The 16623-nt window shown below is 54.8% G+C and overlaps 1 protein-coding gene across 1 annotated transcript; it reads right to left on the bottom strand.

Moving 5' to 3' along the window:
* Positions 1–5214: 5214 nt before the first annotated feature.
* CDC25B (cell division cycle 25B) lies at positions 5215–14902 on the bottom strand. Its single transcript, XM_080683906.1, has 15 exons — positions 14462–14902; positions 13495–13604; positions 12842–12893; positions 10626–10667; positions 10419–10455; positions 9882–10229; positions 9562–9693; positions 9078–9158; positions 8809–8985; positions 8563–8658; positions 7986–8048; positions 7765–7863; positions 7435–7568; positions 6673–6784; positions 5215–6523 (listed from the first exon to the last, which is right to left on the bottom strand). Exons 1-15 carry the CDS (start codon positions 14662–14664, stop codon positions 6383–6385), a joined length of 1827 nt encoding a protein of 608 aa, XP_080540032.1. The 5' UTR covers positions 14665–14902; the 3' UTR covers positions 5215–6382.
* Positions 14903–16623: the final 1721 nt, after the last annotated feature.

Below are 16623 nucleotides of genomic sequence, written 5' to 3'. Positions count from 1 at the left end.
CATGCTGACTCAGAGCCTGGCAGCTGCAGTTGCCACCCCTCCCAGGGGTGTGCGTGCAGTGTGGGCTGGGTGGGGCAGAGGCAGTCTCCATAGCGATGCCTGACACCCACACACATTCCTGTGGGAGCTGGGTGGGATTGCTTCTTACCTTCTGTCCCATAACCCACTGTCTTCTTTACACAATAGCCTGTGAATAACTTCACATCATCCAACATTCTCTCAGGCCTGACTCTCATGGCTGCAAAACAGCCACTTCTCCATCATTACTCAACTTCCCTCTCCTGATTGTTTCCAGATCCCACGTGGCCATGGACCTCCTTGTCTAAACACCCTTCTGCACCAACAGTTTATTGCCTCTGGAAAGTACGGTGCCTGTGTGTTCCGTTCCAGGGATAAAGACTTTTTAGAAATCACAAGTTTTCTAGATGGTTGTGAGCTGTCATTGGATGGAAACAAGCCAGTGACACACAGCCAATTAACTCCAGAGTCGCTGTAACTTTTTAAAAGACTCTGATGAGAAAAAAATCAAGGCTAACATTTCAATATAGGAGAGTCAGAAAACAGACTGGGTCGGTGATGCACCAGCCCCGCTTCTGCCATGCCATGGCTTGTAGAGTCTGCCTTGACAACAGAGCTCTTTGCTATATGCAACAATTAAATTCTCTGGTTAAGAGAGAGATTAAAAGTCATCAGTTTTTTGGTTTTTTAAAAAATATTTTTATTGATTTCAGAGAGAAAGGGAGAGGGAGAGAGAGAGAAACATCCATGAGGAGAGAGAATAATGGATCAGCTGCCTCCTGCACACCCCCTACTGGCGATCAAGCACATAACATGGGCATGTGCCCTTGATCGGGAATGGAACCCGGGACCCTTCAGTCCACAGGCTGACGCTCTAGCCACTGAGCAACACCAGCCAGGGCAAAAAGTCATCAGTTTTGATGAGAATGTGAAGCAAAAGAACTCTCAGACACTGCAGGTGGGAAATAACCCTGCAGGTGGGTATAGTAACCCTGGAGAACTGTGTGGAAAATACTACAGCTGAACATACACACTATAACCCAGCAATTCCACTCCTGGGTATATTTTCAGTACAATTGAAATAGTCCCAAATAATCCATGGAGGGCAGAATGAAAATGACCTATATTTCGATTGCAGTGGAGGTTACACAAGGGTGTGCATTTGTCAGAACTCATAGAACTGTACACTCAAAAGGGTGAATTTGACTGCATATAAATTATACCTTAATAATAATAAAAAAAAAAACTGCCTGGCCAGCATGGCTCAGTGGTTGAACATCGACCTATGTACCAGGAGGCCACAGTTTGATTCCTGGTCAGGGCACATGCCCGGGTTGCAGGCTTGGTCCCAGGGGGCATGCAGGAGGAAGCCAATCAATGGTTCTCTCTCATCATTGATGTTTCTATCTCTCTCCCTCTCCCTTCCTCTCTGAAATCAATAAAATATTTTTAAATGTATTGATTGATTTTAGAGAGAGAGGGAGAGAGAAACATCAGTATGTTGTTCCACTTATTTATGCATTCATTGGTTGATTCTTATATGTGCCCTGACCAGGGATTAAACCCACAACCTTGAAATATTGGGACGCCACTCTTACCAACTGAGCTATCCGGCTTAGTGCTATATCTTAATTTTTTAATTTAAAAGTCATAAAAGAAAAGTAGAATTAATAATTCAACTTAGGAGTATCCTATATAATAAAAGGCTAATATGCAAATTGACCCAACAGCAGAATGACCGGTTACTATGATGTGCACTGACCACTAGGGGGCAGATGCTTAACACAGGAGTTGCCCCCTGATGGTCAGTGTGCTCCCACAGGGGGAGCGCCGCTCAGCCAGAAGCCAGGCTCATGGCTGGCGAGCACAGTGGTGGTGGCAGGAGCCTCTCCCACCTCTGGTGCAGGCGGGGGTAAGGAGCGAGGGGTTCTGGACTGCGAGAACCCCAGACTGCGAAAGGGATGTCTGATTGCTGGCTAAGGCCTGATCCCCAGGATCAGGCCTAAGCCAGCAGGTGGACATCCCCTGAGGGGTCCTGGACTGCGAGAGGGTGCAGGCCGGGCTGAGGGACCCCCCACCTAGTGCACAAATCTCGTGCACCAGGCCTCTGGTATTCATATAATGGAATACTACACAGTGATGAATAAAGTACTGCTGAAGGAAACATGGATGGGTCTCAAAATTATTATGCTGAGTGAAAGAAGCCAGACACAAAAGATAAGAACTCTATGATTTCACATATATGAACAGGTGAAACTTAGTGAACTCTATGATGTCACAGCTCTAGAACAGGTGAAACTAACCTGTCAAAGCAGTCAGAATAGTGGTGACCTCAGAATTCAGATAACTGGGAGGGACCATGAAGAAACCTGGGATTGGAGACACTCCTGTACCTTGAGCTGTGTGGTGGTTCTTCAGGTCTCTGCTCTATGCTTAACATGTGTGCCCTTGAGGAAATGTTGACTATCCAACTTAACACACACACACACACACACACACACACACACACACGAAAAAAAACATTATTTTGTCCTGGCTGGTATGGGTGTGGCTAAGTTGGTTGTGTGCCGTCCCATGCATCAGAAGGTGGTGGGTTCTATTCCTGGGCAGGGCAAATGCCTGGGTTCCTGTCTGGATCCCTAGTAAAGGATGTGCAGAAAGCAGCTTTCTCTCTCACATTTATGTTTCTATCTCTCACTCCCGCTCCCTTCCCTTCTCTCTAACATCAATTAAAAAAAAACAAAAACATTATTTTAATTTTATTATTATTTTTTAGTATGAGTGTACGTTTATTAAAGCTGGGGACAGTGAAACAAGGAAGGGCTTAGCATAGAAGAAGCAACAGGAGAGCCGAGGCTGGGCTGCTTTAGCTCACTGGGAAGTCAGAGAAAAGGGAGTCTTGGGGACAGGTTCAGGGGGTTAGCCCAGGTCAAGCTGCCATTGCCCAGGCTCCCCTGTATCCCTTAGAGCTTAGGAAATGCATGCCTGGGGGGCTGGGGGGGGGGGGAGGAGAGAAGGAAGGGAATGGCACAGGCACGTTCCCCAGAGGGAGAGCGCGCTGCAAACATTACTTTTTAAAATTGCCATTGCAAGTTACCTGGAGAGCAATTCAGATGAGGCCCAGACCCTGGGCCTGCCCACTGACTTGGCTAGGCCAGGCACAGGCCAGATTCCCACTTGCGCCCAACCGCATGCATCTCTTTAACCACGTGAGCCGGCCACACATGGTTCCTTGCAGACTAGAATTCCTGCCCCACCCTGGCCCAAGCAAAACAACCTTTAAAATTGGCCAGCAGCCCAGGATTTAAACCACTTCCTTGTCTGATCCTCTTCCCTTTATGAGCATCCAGGAAGAAAGTTAAAGCTTCTCTTGCTGGAGGGTTGGGGGATTGAGCACCTCTGCTTCATTTCTTGAACTTCCCAGAGTCAGAAGGGACCCTGGCCTGATTTGGAAAGGTGAACCCCGCCCCCAGGCTCAGGCCTGCACCTTCCTCAGGGTAGATGCCAGCACCAGGGCCTTCTCTTGTGGAAGTTTTGTCTCCTGGCTTGCCCCAATCCCCTCCCTGCCCTCCTCGTCTGTTTCCCCTGCACAATGACCTGAAAACTGACCTGGTGAGCTTGAGATAATATATAAAAGTGTCTGGAGCAGACTAAGTGCCCCGTGACTGCAGTTATGACTCCGATGGTGGATTATGAGGGCAGACATGGCTGTGCATGTCAGCACCTGGCACACAGCCTGGGCTTTGTTAGACACTCAGTGCCCGTTGCTCCCTCCTCTCCTCCCCATGTGGTCTGATCCAGACTGGTGGAGTGGGGAGAGTACACTCAGAGCAGAAGCCAGGCAGCCCAGCCCCACCCCCTTGACTGCTCTGGGACCAAGGCAGGAAGTGAGGAGTGAGACAGTCCTGGATTGCTGGAATGTCTACTTTGCTTGTATCTGCTGTGTGACCTGGGGCAAGTGAGTGCCCTCTCTGGGCAACGTTGCCTTCCTCCTCTGTAAAACCAGATAGGGGGAGTCAGGAGACCATCTGAGCACTTAGGGTGGGACAGACAATTCTCAGCAGGATAATGCTCAGGGCTCACTCTTTTTCTCAGGGGTCTGCACAGCTGTTTCTCCATTTCTGGGGCAAGCCCCCTCACCCAAATAAATGTTGGCCTTTGTGGCAGCTGCCTGCTTGGTGGATAGGGGGGCATTCTGGAGTCTTCATGGCCCCACACTCTCTGAGCAGAGGCCCAGTCCCCAGGTACCTGACCACACACCTGTTGTGTCCTTGCAGGGGGATCTGGAGCAGGAGTAAAAGCCAATCCTTTAGGTATAACAAACTTGGAGGTCAAGCTGAAGACAGGGCAAGTGTCCTTTAGACTCAGACTTGGAACCTGGAGGCCCTTCTGATTGCTAGAAATAGCCTCCATTTCCCCATCTGCAAAATGGAGTGAGTAATCACCGCACCACCTACTTCAGAAGGTAGATGAACTTCCACAGAAAGTGGTAATGACTCCTGCCCTGTGTGTACTCTGTATCAGACAGCATCTTATGTGTACATTTGCAAAGGAGTCCCTGCAATCACCAACAGCTCACATTGGTGGTGGTGGCAGGGGGCGGTGAGGGGGGAGAGGGAGGGGGAGTTAACAGAGCAGTGGTATTTCCTGAGACACCAGGTTTGGGCCTGGGACTGATTCTACCACACTGGCAGTTTCCCATTTGCTGATCTTGAACTCAACATCTCCTGGGTGGTGGAAGCTCTGTAGGGCACTGGGGATACTGAGGAAATCCATTTCCCTGACAGGGCAATGGATTGGTAAGTTGGTAGGCTTCTGAGAGTGACAAATGAAATTGAGTCTTACAAGAGGAATAACAGATAAGGGAGAGCCTTTCTGAGGGTGGTGCAACAGATCCAAAGGCACGGAACTGTGAAGAGCAAGGCATGGAGCATTTGTCAGAGGGGAGCAATGAGGCTGGTGAGCAACGAGTTCTAGAGGAGCGATGGGTTTACTCTTGCCTTCTTGGTTCAGAGTTTAGGAAGGCTGCTTGAGTGGCCAGATGAGGGGAAAAGTCTCAGCAAGACTTGGGAAGACAGCATGAGGCAGCCTCCCCTGTAGTCTTCCAGCCCCAATCTGCCCATCTGCCTCTGCCCTATCCCACCATCAGCACCTGCCGTGATCTTGTCAAGGGCTCCACAGAACACAATGCTGGTTGCTCAACTTGTTCAGCGCTTTATTGAAACAAGGCCCTAACAGATGACTCATCAGGGCCTTCAAGCACAGCCCTTCCCACATCCTGAGATTAATAAGTCAGAGGTGGTTCTGTCCTTGGTTTAGCTGCTACCTCGACATTTCCTCTTGAATATTTTCCAACCTTAAAATGTAAAGATTTTGTCCAGAAAGACACATATGGCCGAAGGCTGTCAGGCACTGAAATGCTTCCACCCAGGGGTTTATGTGCAAGGCATTGTGCATCTACAGCTCTCCATCCATCCATTTGTCCATCCATCTGTTCATTCATGACAAGACAGCAGCAAGTTCTCACAAGTCAGGCCCCAGGGTTCACAGCAGTGGGGGCTGGGCTTCCAGTGAGGTTAAGGACACAGGCCTTAGCCCTCACCCAGGGGCCCCCACGTATAACATTCCTTTCCGAGGCAACAGAAGTCAGGCCAAGTGGGTAATTAAGGTTTGAGTCTATAACTCCAACTGGACCAGGAGAGCCTAATGAATAACTTCGAGTGGGTCAGCCCTCCCTTCAGGTGACCGCTTGACTGCCTGTGGATGTCCTGAGATGGGCAAAAAAATCAGACAGACAAATCAAGCATGCAGGTAACACTGAAACAGGAAGAGTAAGAGCTTATGTTTGTGCTGGAGGTGCACGTAAGGAGGGACAGGAAAGAGGGAACATGCAGACACACGTAGGAGTGCTACTGAGGGCCAGGGCACAGTGCTACTCCCAGGGCAGGGAGGAGTGTGGCTCTGGCCCATGTTGGGGCTGTGGTTTCCCTCAGCCTCAAACATACAAAGCCCCTAGGAAAAAGGGGACTTTTCTAGACACAGGAAGACAAAGTGTTAACCCAAACAAGGAAGAAAAAACGCAAAAGGTTCCTGTTGGACACAAAAGACTTCCTTCGAGCTGGACAAAATCCAATTTCACTCTCAACAGGCTGGGTTCTTCTAGGGGCTAGGGTGTTGGTAGAGGGGTGGCACCAGGATATGGAGTATGGTTGGAGTGAGACAAGGGGATCAGGACTGGGGCGGATGGACAGGACACCCTCACTGTCCTGGGGCTTCCAGCAGATCCTTAGTATTACAGGCCTCTGGGTAGCTGATGCCCAGGCCACTTGAGGCAATGAAGGTAGGTGAGTCCGTGGCTGGCCTTTCACTGGTCCTGCAGGCGGCTGCAGAGCTCCCTCCGGCTCCGCTCCCCAGCCCAGCTGCGCGTCTTGAGGCGGAAGGTCCTCAGCTTGTCCTTGAAGGCCTCGTGGTTCATGGGCCGATAGTCCTGGGGTTCACAGAAGGTCTAGGGCAGGATGGGAGAGGTCAATCAATATGGGGGAATGGGTAATGGGGGGGCAGCCTCCCTTCTTCTCTTAGGGTGTTGCCTGGCCAAGCCCTTTCCTTGTAGTCCAACCCTCCTCCAGAGGCTGTGGCCACCCCTGCCTGCGGTACCGGGTGCTGTGGGAAGAACTCCTTGTAGCCGCCCTTGAGGATGTACATCTCAGGATAGTAGAGGCTGGGGTAGTCATTGATGGTTCGATCTCGTTCCCTGATGAAACGGCACCTGGGACCAATGGGTGTGGGAGTCAGAGCCGGGCATGCGGTAGGTAGGGTGGACCTCAGGGAACCTGTTCCCTGCCCACTCCTTTGAGTGCCTTGGAGAACCACAAAAGGCACTTTTAGGTCAGTCTGGCTAGTGAGCACTGAAGAGGCTGCGAGATGGAGGGAAGAAGGAGAGCCAAGGGAGCCTCTCTGTTTCTAGAAGGCAGTTGCAGAGTCATCAGTGTTATCTGGCCTGGACTGGGAAAGGGGAAGCAGAATGAAGAGGAGCTGCCAGAATTCGAGAGATATGTTCAGGAGGTCTGGACAATACTCGGTGAGGGCGAGAGGTGGGGAAAGGAAAGGACATCTGAACACCAGAAGGGTCAATGTCACTGAGGACTCGGACAGGGTCCTTGGATTTTAAGGACAGCTGAAGGCTTAGAATCAGATTTTGGGGCGGGGGATGGGGTGACAATGGATAGAGGGTGAGGCTTGATGGGAAGGACTGTAAGAGGGAGACAGGGGGAGGGTGCCATGCACAAGAAAACAGGGATGAGGTCTGCCCAGGCAGTCATTTGAGACAAGAGGCCCAAGCCAAGGAGGGCCTGGGCTCAGGCCCTTGGCCATAGGATGGCTCCAGCACCCACGAGCTTGGGTAGAGCTGGAACTCACATGCGGGGCCCACGTTCAGATGAGAATTCACAGTGGAAAATGAGGATGATTCTCTTGTCCAGGCTACAGGGTGTGATGGGGCTCTGCAGCAGGAACATCTCGGCGTCCTGTTCCAGGGGCAGGTTCACAGCAGTCTGCAGAGTAGCTGGAGGTCAGGCCACTGCCCTGGGCCTGGCTGGCAGACCCCACCCCCCCCCAATGCAGTTCCCATCTTTCAAAAGGGTGACCCCACATCTTGCTGGGCAGGACCCTTCCCCACAAGAGGGCGCCCCCACAGATGAAGGATAGAACTGGTGGGTCTTCAGCACCTCTCTCGTCACCCTGCCTCACCTTGATGTGCCCGCCTTCATACTCGTAGGGGTATCTGCAGTCCACAACCACAAACCTCTCCACGATGTTGCTGAACTTGCCCATCAGCAGGGCCACCATCTGTAGGAGGCCACGGGGGTGGGTTCCAGCAGGTCAGGGGCTGGCTCATAACCCTACCCTGCCCAGCGCTTGCAGCCTGTTCTCAGCAAAGGTTCACAGGCGAACAGCTCATCTGCACATACCGTTTCTGGTGAGATGTACTTGAGGTCTTGGTGCTTCCCATCCACAGTCTGTAGGAGGAAGGCCTGCAGTGAAGTGGGGAGAGAGAGAGCTTGAGAAGGAGAAGAGGAAGAAGGTGAAATGGGTAAGATGAGGAGCACGGAAAGGATGGAGTTTCTTTCCCAAGCCCAGAGGCCACACCTGATTTGACCTTCAAATTCAGCTGATTCCCATAGCAACTGAGAGGAGCCTTTTGGGTCTGATGCCCCAGGAACAACCTTCCAAGGGGAAATGAAGGGGAGCAGAAGCGACGGACTCCTGCCTCTACCTCCAGTTCTGCCAAGCCCGGGAATGAGGCCCAAGGAGAGTCAAGCTAGACGTCCGTTTGGAAGTGTTTTCCAAGGTGGAGACATCACTGATGCGTGGACACATGTGAGATAGAGTCAGGAGAGTAGAGTCCAGGTGAGAGTAAAGGACGATAATATGCAAAGGACAGAGCAAAGGGGCCTCTGGGGACAGAATGATGGCACTGAAGCAGCTGCTGGGCTCGGGGGCTACAGTCGGCAAGGGGTGGAGCCTGAGGGTCTTGCCAGCTGGTACCTTAGAGTAATCCCCAATCAGTTCACGGTGGTCACTATCCAGGATGTTCTCAATCTCGTCGTGACACAAGGACTTGGAGCGAAGGACACGGGCTTTCTGTGAGACAGATGGCAAGCAAGGTCAGGGAGGAAGCTGCCCCTCCAGGCCCAGTCTGGGTGGTACCCGCCTTGCCTGCACCCTGGCTGAGAAGGGCTTGCAGGGTAGACTGGGAAGGTGGCAGCCCCGCCCCAGGAGGAGGGCTCTCACAGGTTCCTCGGCCTCCTGCTGCTCCTCCAGAGGGGTCACACTCCTCCTCCGCTTGTTCTGTATGGGCAGGTCCCTGTCCTGGGGTCGCTCTAGTCTCTTGAGGATGGGCCGGATCACACCACAGGGCATGGACGGAGAGCGGAAGAGCCGCTGGCACTTGCTGTACATGATGAAGTCCTGGCAAGGGCATTAGGTCGGGGGTCAGAGTGCTCAGCGCCTGCTTTCCCCCAATCCCACCTGGAAGGTAGGGGGCCACCCCAGAAACTCACCTGCTCCTCCTCCTTTTCCAAAGTCTTGACCAGTGGGGCACTAATGAGGCTCTCCATGCCTGGAGGAACTAAATCATCATCCTGAAGCCAAATCAACAAGGATATGGGTCACACCAACAGGCACAGGCCAAATCCCTCAGGCCCCAGTCCTCCAGCGCAGCCTTCTCTGGCCTTGCCAGCACCTCCACACAGGGCAGCCCCCCAGAACCAGGAGAGGGCAGGGACCCTTCACTGCTGGGGCTTGCACAGAACCATGAGAAGCCGTGCAGGGGTGCATTCCCTCCGTCCTGCCCATCCTCCCCTCACTGCAGCACCAGCCACCTGCTCTTCTCTGATTGGCCAGAGGTCAGGCTGTGACTCAGTTACCTCAGATCTTCTGACATTGGGATGGGGTCATAGTCTTGCTGCAGGAGCTCAGAGCTCTCCGCTTTGGGACATCCCAGGGAGGGAGATGTAGGGGGCCTGATGGAGCAAGACTGCTTACCTTTAAGTCATTCTCCAGGATGTCCACAAACCCGTCATCTTCATCGGGAACCCCCTTGGTGGGGGTCAGGGGGAAGCGCTGGGCCAGGGGACTCAGCTCCTCTACTTCCATCTTCCGCTCAGGGGTGAGACACTTGTATGGGTGACGAACAGATGCAGGCTACTCAGTGGTGGGGACCCAAGGCAGTCCCCACCCCTATCCTTCTGATAAAAGGTTCCCCTGCCTCAGGCTCAGAATCACCCTCCCATCACCAGATTGCCTTCGGGGGCACCTGCCCTGTGTGCATGCCTGCCCTGCAAGGGTCAGCTCTCCCGATGTACCATCAAGTCGGGGGCCGAGCTTGGCCTCTGGGCAAAGGCTTCTCTGCGGTTGGCCCACTCAGCCAGAGCATGGGCGTGGTTGGGATGTGTGGGCTTCCATGGCATCTTGAAGACAAATCCATCCTGTGGGCGGGGGGAGGTGGCGTCATCAAATGCCAGAGAACCACCCCAGCATGCCCCTTTCTGTCCCTGGAGTGTTCCCATTCTGGCCTGCGGGAAGCGCACATTCTCCTTATCCTCCTCAGAGCTGTGGGCAGTTTGGTCACGAGCCTCGCTCTTCTTCCAGCTGCCAGGCGCTTGGGCATTGGTGATGTTCCGTAGCACAGGGCTGTGGCCCAGAAGCCTCACCTGGGGAGCCGGGGCGGGGGGCAGCAGGCACTGAAGGTTACATTTCTCTGGCACCAGCCCAGGCCCTACCTTCTTCCATCCCTCCCTGAGTCCTCCTGCTCACCCATTCACCTCCCAAAGTCCACCTCCCATAGCCATACCAGGAGTTGGGCCTTGGCACCCTCCTGCCCTTCCCCAGAGGGCACTCACCGGCAAGGACTGGAAGCGTCGGATGGTGAACTGCTTGCTGCAGAAGGAAACGGACACATCAGGGCTGGAGAGTCTGGGACCGTCATGGCGAGCATGCAGGATGCCCCTCCACCAGAGCCCTGAGCACCCTGCCCATGCCAATGGGGGCAGAGGTAGCCTGTGGTGGGTAGACCACCAGAGCCTGTAAGGGGAAGCCCAAGCGCTTACCTTCGAACGAACCGGCTAGCTGCCTGGATGGCCTGTTCAAACCTGGGAGAGAGAAGGGTTCCATGTAGCCCACCTCCCAACACCCACCACCAGCATCAGGTCCCCAGTCCATAGACCTAAGGACCAGGGCTAAGGACAGTGGAGAGGGGAAGTAGGGAGAATGGCAACTATCTGGGGACTCAGATATTGAGGAGGGGGAAGATGAGAGTCAGCCTGGAATTTTAAAGGCTCCCTGAATGGAAGAGGGCCCAGAGAATGGCAGCAATGGAGACAGCTGGGGTAGGTCAAAAGGTGGCTGAGCGTTACCCAGACAACAGTCATGCCAGCCTGCCCACAGGCCTTCCACCTGTATGCAAATCACCTCAGCGGGGCCATATGGCCGCCAGGAAAGGCATTCATCCATCCCATGATGACAGGCCTTGGCTGACACTGTGGGTGTCTTCAGGGCCTGGATGCCAGGAAGGCTGGGCTTCCCTCCCCTTGTGTGGGGCTCTCTGGGCTCCCCCCAGGATAGCGGCCTGGTTTAGTGTGCCCTTGGATCAGCCAGTTTGCCATGCCAGACCCCCTAGTGACAAATGTGTAGGGTTACACCCTCTTCTCCCTCCTATGGAATTTTTCAGGACCCAGCCTCTGTCACACCCCCTCCTTCTGCCTGAGGAGAGGCCAGCAGGCAAGGAATTCCAACAGATGTTCCTTTTGAGGCAGGAGCACAAGCTTCTGTAGATAGCCCCCCTGCCCCCCAGCTATGTTACCAGAGACCACCTGCCATGCAGGGCTTTGTGCATCTATGCGTATGCGTGCACACACACTCTCTCTCTCTCTCTCTCTCTCTCACACACACACACACACACATCGCTTCTTTCTGAGAAACTGTGTAACAGTCAAAGCAGGTGCGGCGGGGACGGGGGGGGGGGGGGGAGGGGGCGGGCACTGAGGACTAAAATGTCAGGGGGTTGGGCCCCAAGGTGTAGGCAGGTGTCTGTGCCCAGACAACCTGAGATCAGGGATGACCAATTTCATAGGCTTGGTCTCCAATTTGCACCTGAGCCTTGGGGTAAAGCAGGGACAGCCCGTTGCCACCAAAACCGAACTTGCAGTCCCTCCACCCAATTCTCTTCTCGTTTCCTGTTTGTGAACAAACCCTGTAGCCCAGCCTAGTCTGATCAAAGGCAGTGGGAGGAAAAACAGCCACTGCCCTAAACTCAAAGCCATAGTCCCCCAGCCCAGGCTGGGGATGCCCAGCTGTTCTCACTAATGCCTGGCAGCTGCTCTCCCTCCTGAGGCTTGAACACCTGGATAGGACAGCTGTGCTCTAGAAAGTACTACTCCTGCCCCACAACCAAGGGGGTGGGATCTAGCCCACCAGCTCCCTCTCCAGGCCATCTCTCAAAGAGCCTGGTCCAGGGGTGGACAAGAGGGTCAAGTGTCACTGAAGCCAGAGGTTGCTGATAAGAATGCTGAGGGCCAAACCAGCCAGTAGCAACTATTTTGTTTGGCCTAGAGTGATAAAAGTTTTGAATTAGTTGGACCATATTTTAAAATTGTGATATTTCACACACATACACACACACATATGTATAGGCAGAAAGGAAAAGAGGACACATACCAACCTATCTACCCTAACAAAAGAGAAATATGCAAACTGAGCATACATCCGCTATGCCCATCAGCCAATCAGGAGTGTGTATGCAAATTAACCCAACAAAGATGGCGGCTTAATTTGCATACACAGACGTGGAGCGGCCAGGCAGAGCGGGATGCCTGCTATTAGGGGGAGGGTGGGGGGTGGAGGGAGCTACAGGAGCGGTGCTCCAGCCCAGAGCGGAGACTTGCAGGCTCCTGGGAGGCAGCCGGAAGCGAAGACTTGCAAAGGCTCCCGGACAGGGAGCGAAGCCAGGGGAAGGAAGGCCTGTTCTTGCAATGGGCCTCTAGTATTCCCATAAGGGCTGACTGGCATCAAGTATCTGCTGCTCCCAGAGGCCGCTGTCCCCACCACCCTGGCCCTGAGCCTACTCTCAGATGCTCCTGTGAGAACAGACCCTTCTCGGAGACAGGGAGCAAGATCCCAGAACTTAGGAAGGTCAATTAGTCCCCCCATATGGGGATCCAGAGGGGTCTGTCCATTCTCCCAGGCTTCCCCAGTGAGTTTACACTACAGCTGGGATTCCCAAAGGCAGGTGCCAAATCCTGTACGGGGATCCCTCTTCTTTACTCACGTCTGCTCCGCCATCTGGGGGTCCATGGGGCTGGGAGAATCCATGCAGAGCCCTGAGGGGACAGAGTGCTTTGGTTTGAAAGTAGTGCCATTTTCTGTATACCTTCCCCCACTATGTCCCAACCCTATTCAGAGAAGGAAAAAACTGTTTCTATTTTAAATCTTGACACATTAAAAAATGAAGCAAAACCCACCCATGGACCCCAACAGTTGAGCCTGCCCCCCAAATGTCCAGGGCTCCACTCCCTATTTACTATGAAAACACTTCTACAAGGTTTGTAAATCAAAACTTTGTTAAGCATTTTTCTTGAACTGGTTTAAGATCATTTGTTCTGGAAGAGATAATAGCTTTTTAAAAGGAAAATATTATAGCTGGGGGCAAGTGGGTGTTATAAAAGAACCAGCTTTCCGTTCTAATGCCTCCCAGGTGGGGCTGTGGTTCAGGGCCTTTGGTTTTAAATAGGTGAGATCTCATCTCCTGCAGAGGGCCCTGCCCAACCACCGGTTCTGCCGGGATGTGGTGAGCCCAGCCAGAGGAGGGCAGGGGAGGCTTCTCAGGCTCCCAGGTTGTTGGAAGGACATTAGTCTGATTGGCAGGGAAATGAGGAGGCTCAGGCAGCCCCGCAAAGTCCCCCTGGCACCCCTGGGCCTCACCTGCATCAGAAGATTCAGAGGACTCAGACGACAGGGAGGATGCAGACGCTCGCCGCGGGGACAGGGATAGGCATGTGAGCAGGCTGCCTACCTGACTCTTTGGGGCCTCTCTGGGAAGGGAGCAGGGACCCAGGGAAGTAGAAAGGTAAATGTGGGGTTCAAGGGCTGGCTGGCCCATGTTCCCACCAGCCCCCCACTTCTGAAGGGCCCATCCAGCCTCTGCACGGCCCCAGGGTAGGTGATGGCATGGAAAACCTGCCCTCTTCTCTGCAGGCAGGCTCCCAGAGGCCCTGAGTGTCTTCTCTTTGTTGGTTGGTTTAAGAAAGATCCTCCAGGGTACAGGGGGAGGTGAGCCCAACACAAGAGGAAGGAGCTGGGCCGGGGATCATCCTGGGGGTGGGGCAGGAGAGCGGCCTGGAGAGCCTTTAAGCTCCTACCCATCCACAAGCCTTCCTAAGGGGACAGCCAAGACTTGGGTTTCTGTTGCTGGGAGGACAACCCAGCCCGGACCCTGCAGGTAACTCAGGGAGCAGGACCAGCGTTTAACCCTTTAACCCCCAGGAAAGAACCAGGGGTAGAGGGAGCAGGGGCAATGGACCTAGAACTGGATTGCTGTGCCACCTAATTCCCCCTCCAGGCTCACGATCCCCTGCCTGGGGCAAAATGGTGGAGATATGGGCAATAGGGAGGCAGCATGATGGAGGCACACTGAGGCAGGAGGAGGAGGAGGGGAAAAGGAGGATCTTCAGAGTCTTGTGCCGAATAAGAACAGGTCACCTAGAGAGTGTAAGCAGCACAGTCCTGGCCTCACCGCCCTTGTCCCGGGTCCCCAAAGCAGACTCTACCTGGGATGCATCCTTACTCGCCTCTCGGATTCGGATCCCATGCGGGGTTCCCCAGGAGGCCCGGGACCAACACCCTAGTGCCGACCTCTCACCCTACACCCGGCCTCCTTGGGACGCCCTACCTGCCGAGCCCAGCAAGGTCGTGCATAGTCTGGGTGAGGGTGGCGACCGGCGAGAAAGTGGCCGCGCGCTCCGGGGACCCCAAGAGGCCCGGAGCTCCCAGCTGGAGGCCCGGGAGGTGGCTCGGACGCTCGGCGCCCCCGCGCACGCCGGCGGGACTGAGAGCGGGGCTCGGTGCGGCGGGGTCCGGCTGCAGCAGCTCCATCGCGCTGGGGCCCGCGGAGGCTGCCCGGGGGGCCGGGACACCCACAAACGCCGGTCACAGCTGGTCCGGACCAGGTGGGGAGCGGGCCTGGGGTGGAGGCGGGGGGGAGGGAGGAAAGCGGGGCCGGAGCGAAGGATGCGAGGGAGGAGAGGGAAGCGGGGAGGGCGGGGAGGGGCGGAGGGCGCGGGGATCAGCCACCCGTGCGGGAAGCCTCTAGCAGCAGCTGCCACCTCTGCTCCTTATATATTCGAAAAATAACAGCGGCCGCGCCGCCGGACGCCACCAATCCGGGCGCGGGTTAGAGGAGGGCGGGCCCGAGGGCGGGACCCGCGGGGGAAAGGCGCGGAGGGACCAGCCCGGCCCGCTCAGTTTCAGGCGTCGGTGGAAGCGGAGGAATTGGGGTTTCTCCCAGGCCCCACCCCCCGCACCCCACCCCTGAAGTCAGGGCCTGAGGATCCTGGCTTCCCAGATCCGGTTTCTCGGGATGTGGTTTGGAGTTACCCCGAGCGGAGAGGGCCCCAGAGGGAGCCACAGCCCCTTAGACGGCCTCGGGGCGGGGGCTGGGGGGGGAACCCCCCGCAGTTTAATGTCATTTACAAGCACCGCTAGGCAGTGAGAGGCACCGCCCCAGGAGTTTGCCGAACGCAGCGGCACTATGAGGCTTGTGTTCCCCACTTTACAGATGGGGACATTGAGGTGTGAAGTTCATGGACGCATTCAAAGCCGCACGGCTGGGCAACTGGTGGAGCCGAGATTCTCCCGGACACGTCTGCCCGCGCAGCTTCCCTGCCCCGAGAGAGGCGGCCCAAAGCCCAATTCCCTCCAGGGGCCCCCAGCGTAGGAGGTGGACCCGCGGTGGGGCCCAACGCGTAACTGATAGGCGCTTCCGGGCGTGGGGGTCCAGGTTAGAGGTGACGCCGAGGGGTCCAGTTTTCTCTGGCTGCGCCAGAGGAGGGCCAGAGGAGGCTCTGATGGTTGGTCTAGCCATGGGTTCTGGTGGCGAGGGCCAAGGAGGGTGTCGGTGACCTCAAAACCCAGTTATGGAAGTATCTCCCGTTGATGGTTTGACTAATGTGGTGCCAATGGGCATCACATTGTTTAATTGGTGTTTCTTTGATCACCTGGGAGGCGGAATTTGTCACTAGTTTAAACTGAGCATCTTCTAATTATCTAGTCACCTTCCAGCGAGCCCGCTTTCCTGGAATGAGGCAGGAAGGCTGTACCCAAAATCAAGTGGGCGACAAGCTGCTATTGCATCCTGTCTTCCCAGGGAAGAGGTGGTCTTCGGCTGGGAGGGGCAGGCCTCTGGCAGGCAGGAGCTGCAGCCAACCACCCGACCCTGGCGGCAAAATGGAGGGCTGGCAGTGGGGGTTGAGGCCTGCCAGGGAACAGACATGTAGAGGAAGGGGATGGGAAGACCCAGTCCCACCTCAGAGGGATGACCTGGGAGGGGATCATGACCCTCCTCTCAACATTTTGCCTAGCTCCTGTGCTGTGCCAGGAGCTCTGCTGTGTGCTGGGCAGGAAGGCTGAAGTTTCAGGTCAAGAGTCCAGCTCCGAACCTCCAAGATTCAAGGCTGTGACTGCCCTGGGAGCTTCCCACCCAAAAGGCCAGAAATTAAACTGCCCTGAGGGTTTCGTTGCCAAATCAGCCCAGCAGGGGTTACCCACACATTGCTTCCACAGGGTGTGCAGAGGTGGTGGGGGTAGGCGGGGAGAGGGCCATTCTATTCCAGTCCCTTGAGTTCCCACAGTCCGGTCACCTCTGGGCCAGTGGAGAGGAGCCAGGACCACAGAGAGGTCATTCCAGAGCATCCCACACAGCAGCTCTGTGTATCTCCCTGAATCTCCTTTTGCCAATTAGATGTGTTAAAGAAAAACACACCTAGTCAATAAAAATAAGCTAAAAGAAATTGCAGCCCTAGCCGGTGTGGCTCAGTGGATAGAGCGTGGGCCTGT

The sequence above is a fragment of the Plecotus auritus genome (genome assembly GCF_963455305.1).
Source record: "Plecotus auritus genome assembly, chromosome: 8".
Lineage (NCBI taxonomy): Eukaryota > Metazoa > Chordata > Mammalia > Chiroptera > Vespertilionidae > Plecotus > Plecotus auritus.
The sequence above is the reverse complement of the archived record's forward strand: the minus strand, read 5'-3'. Positions and strand labels throughout refer to the sequence as shown.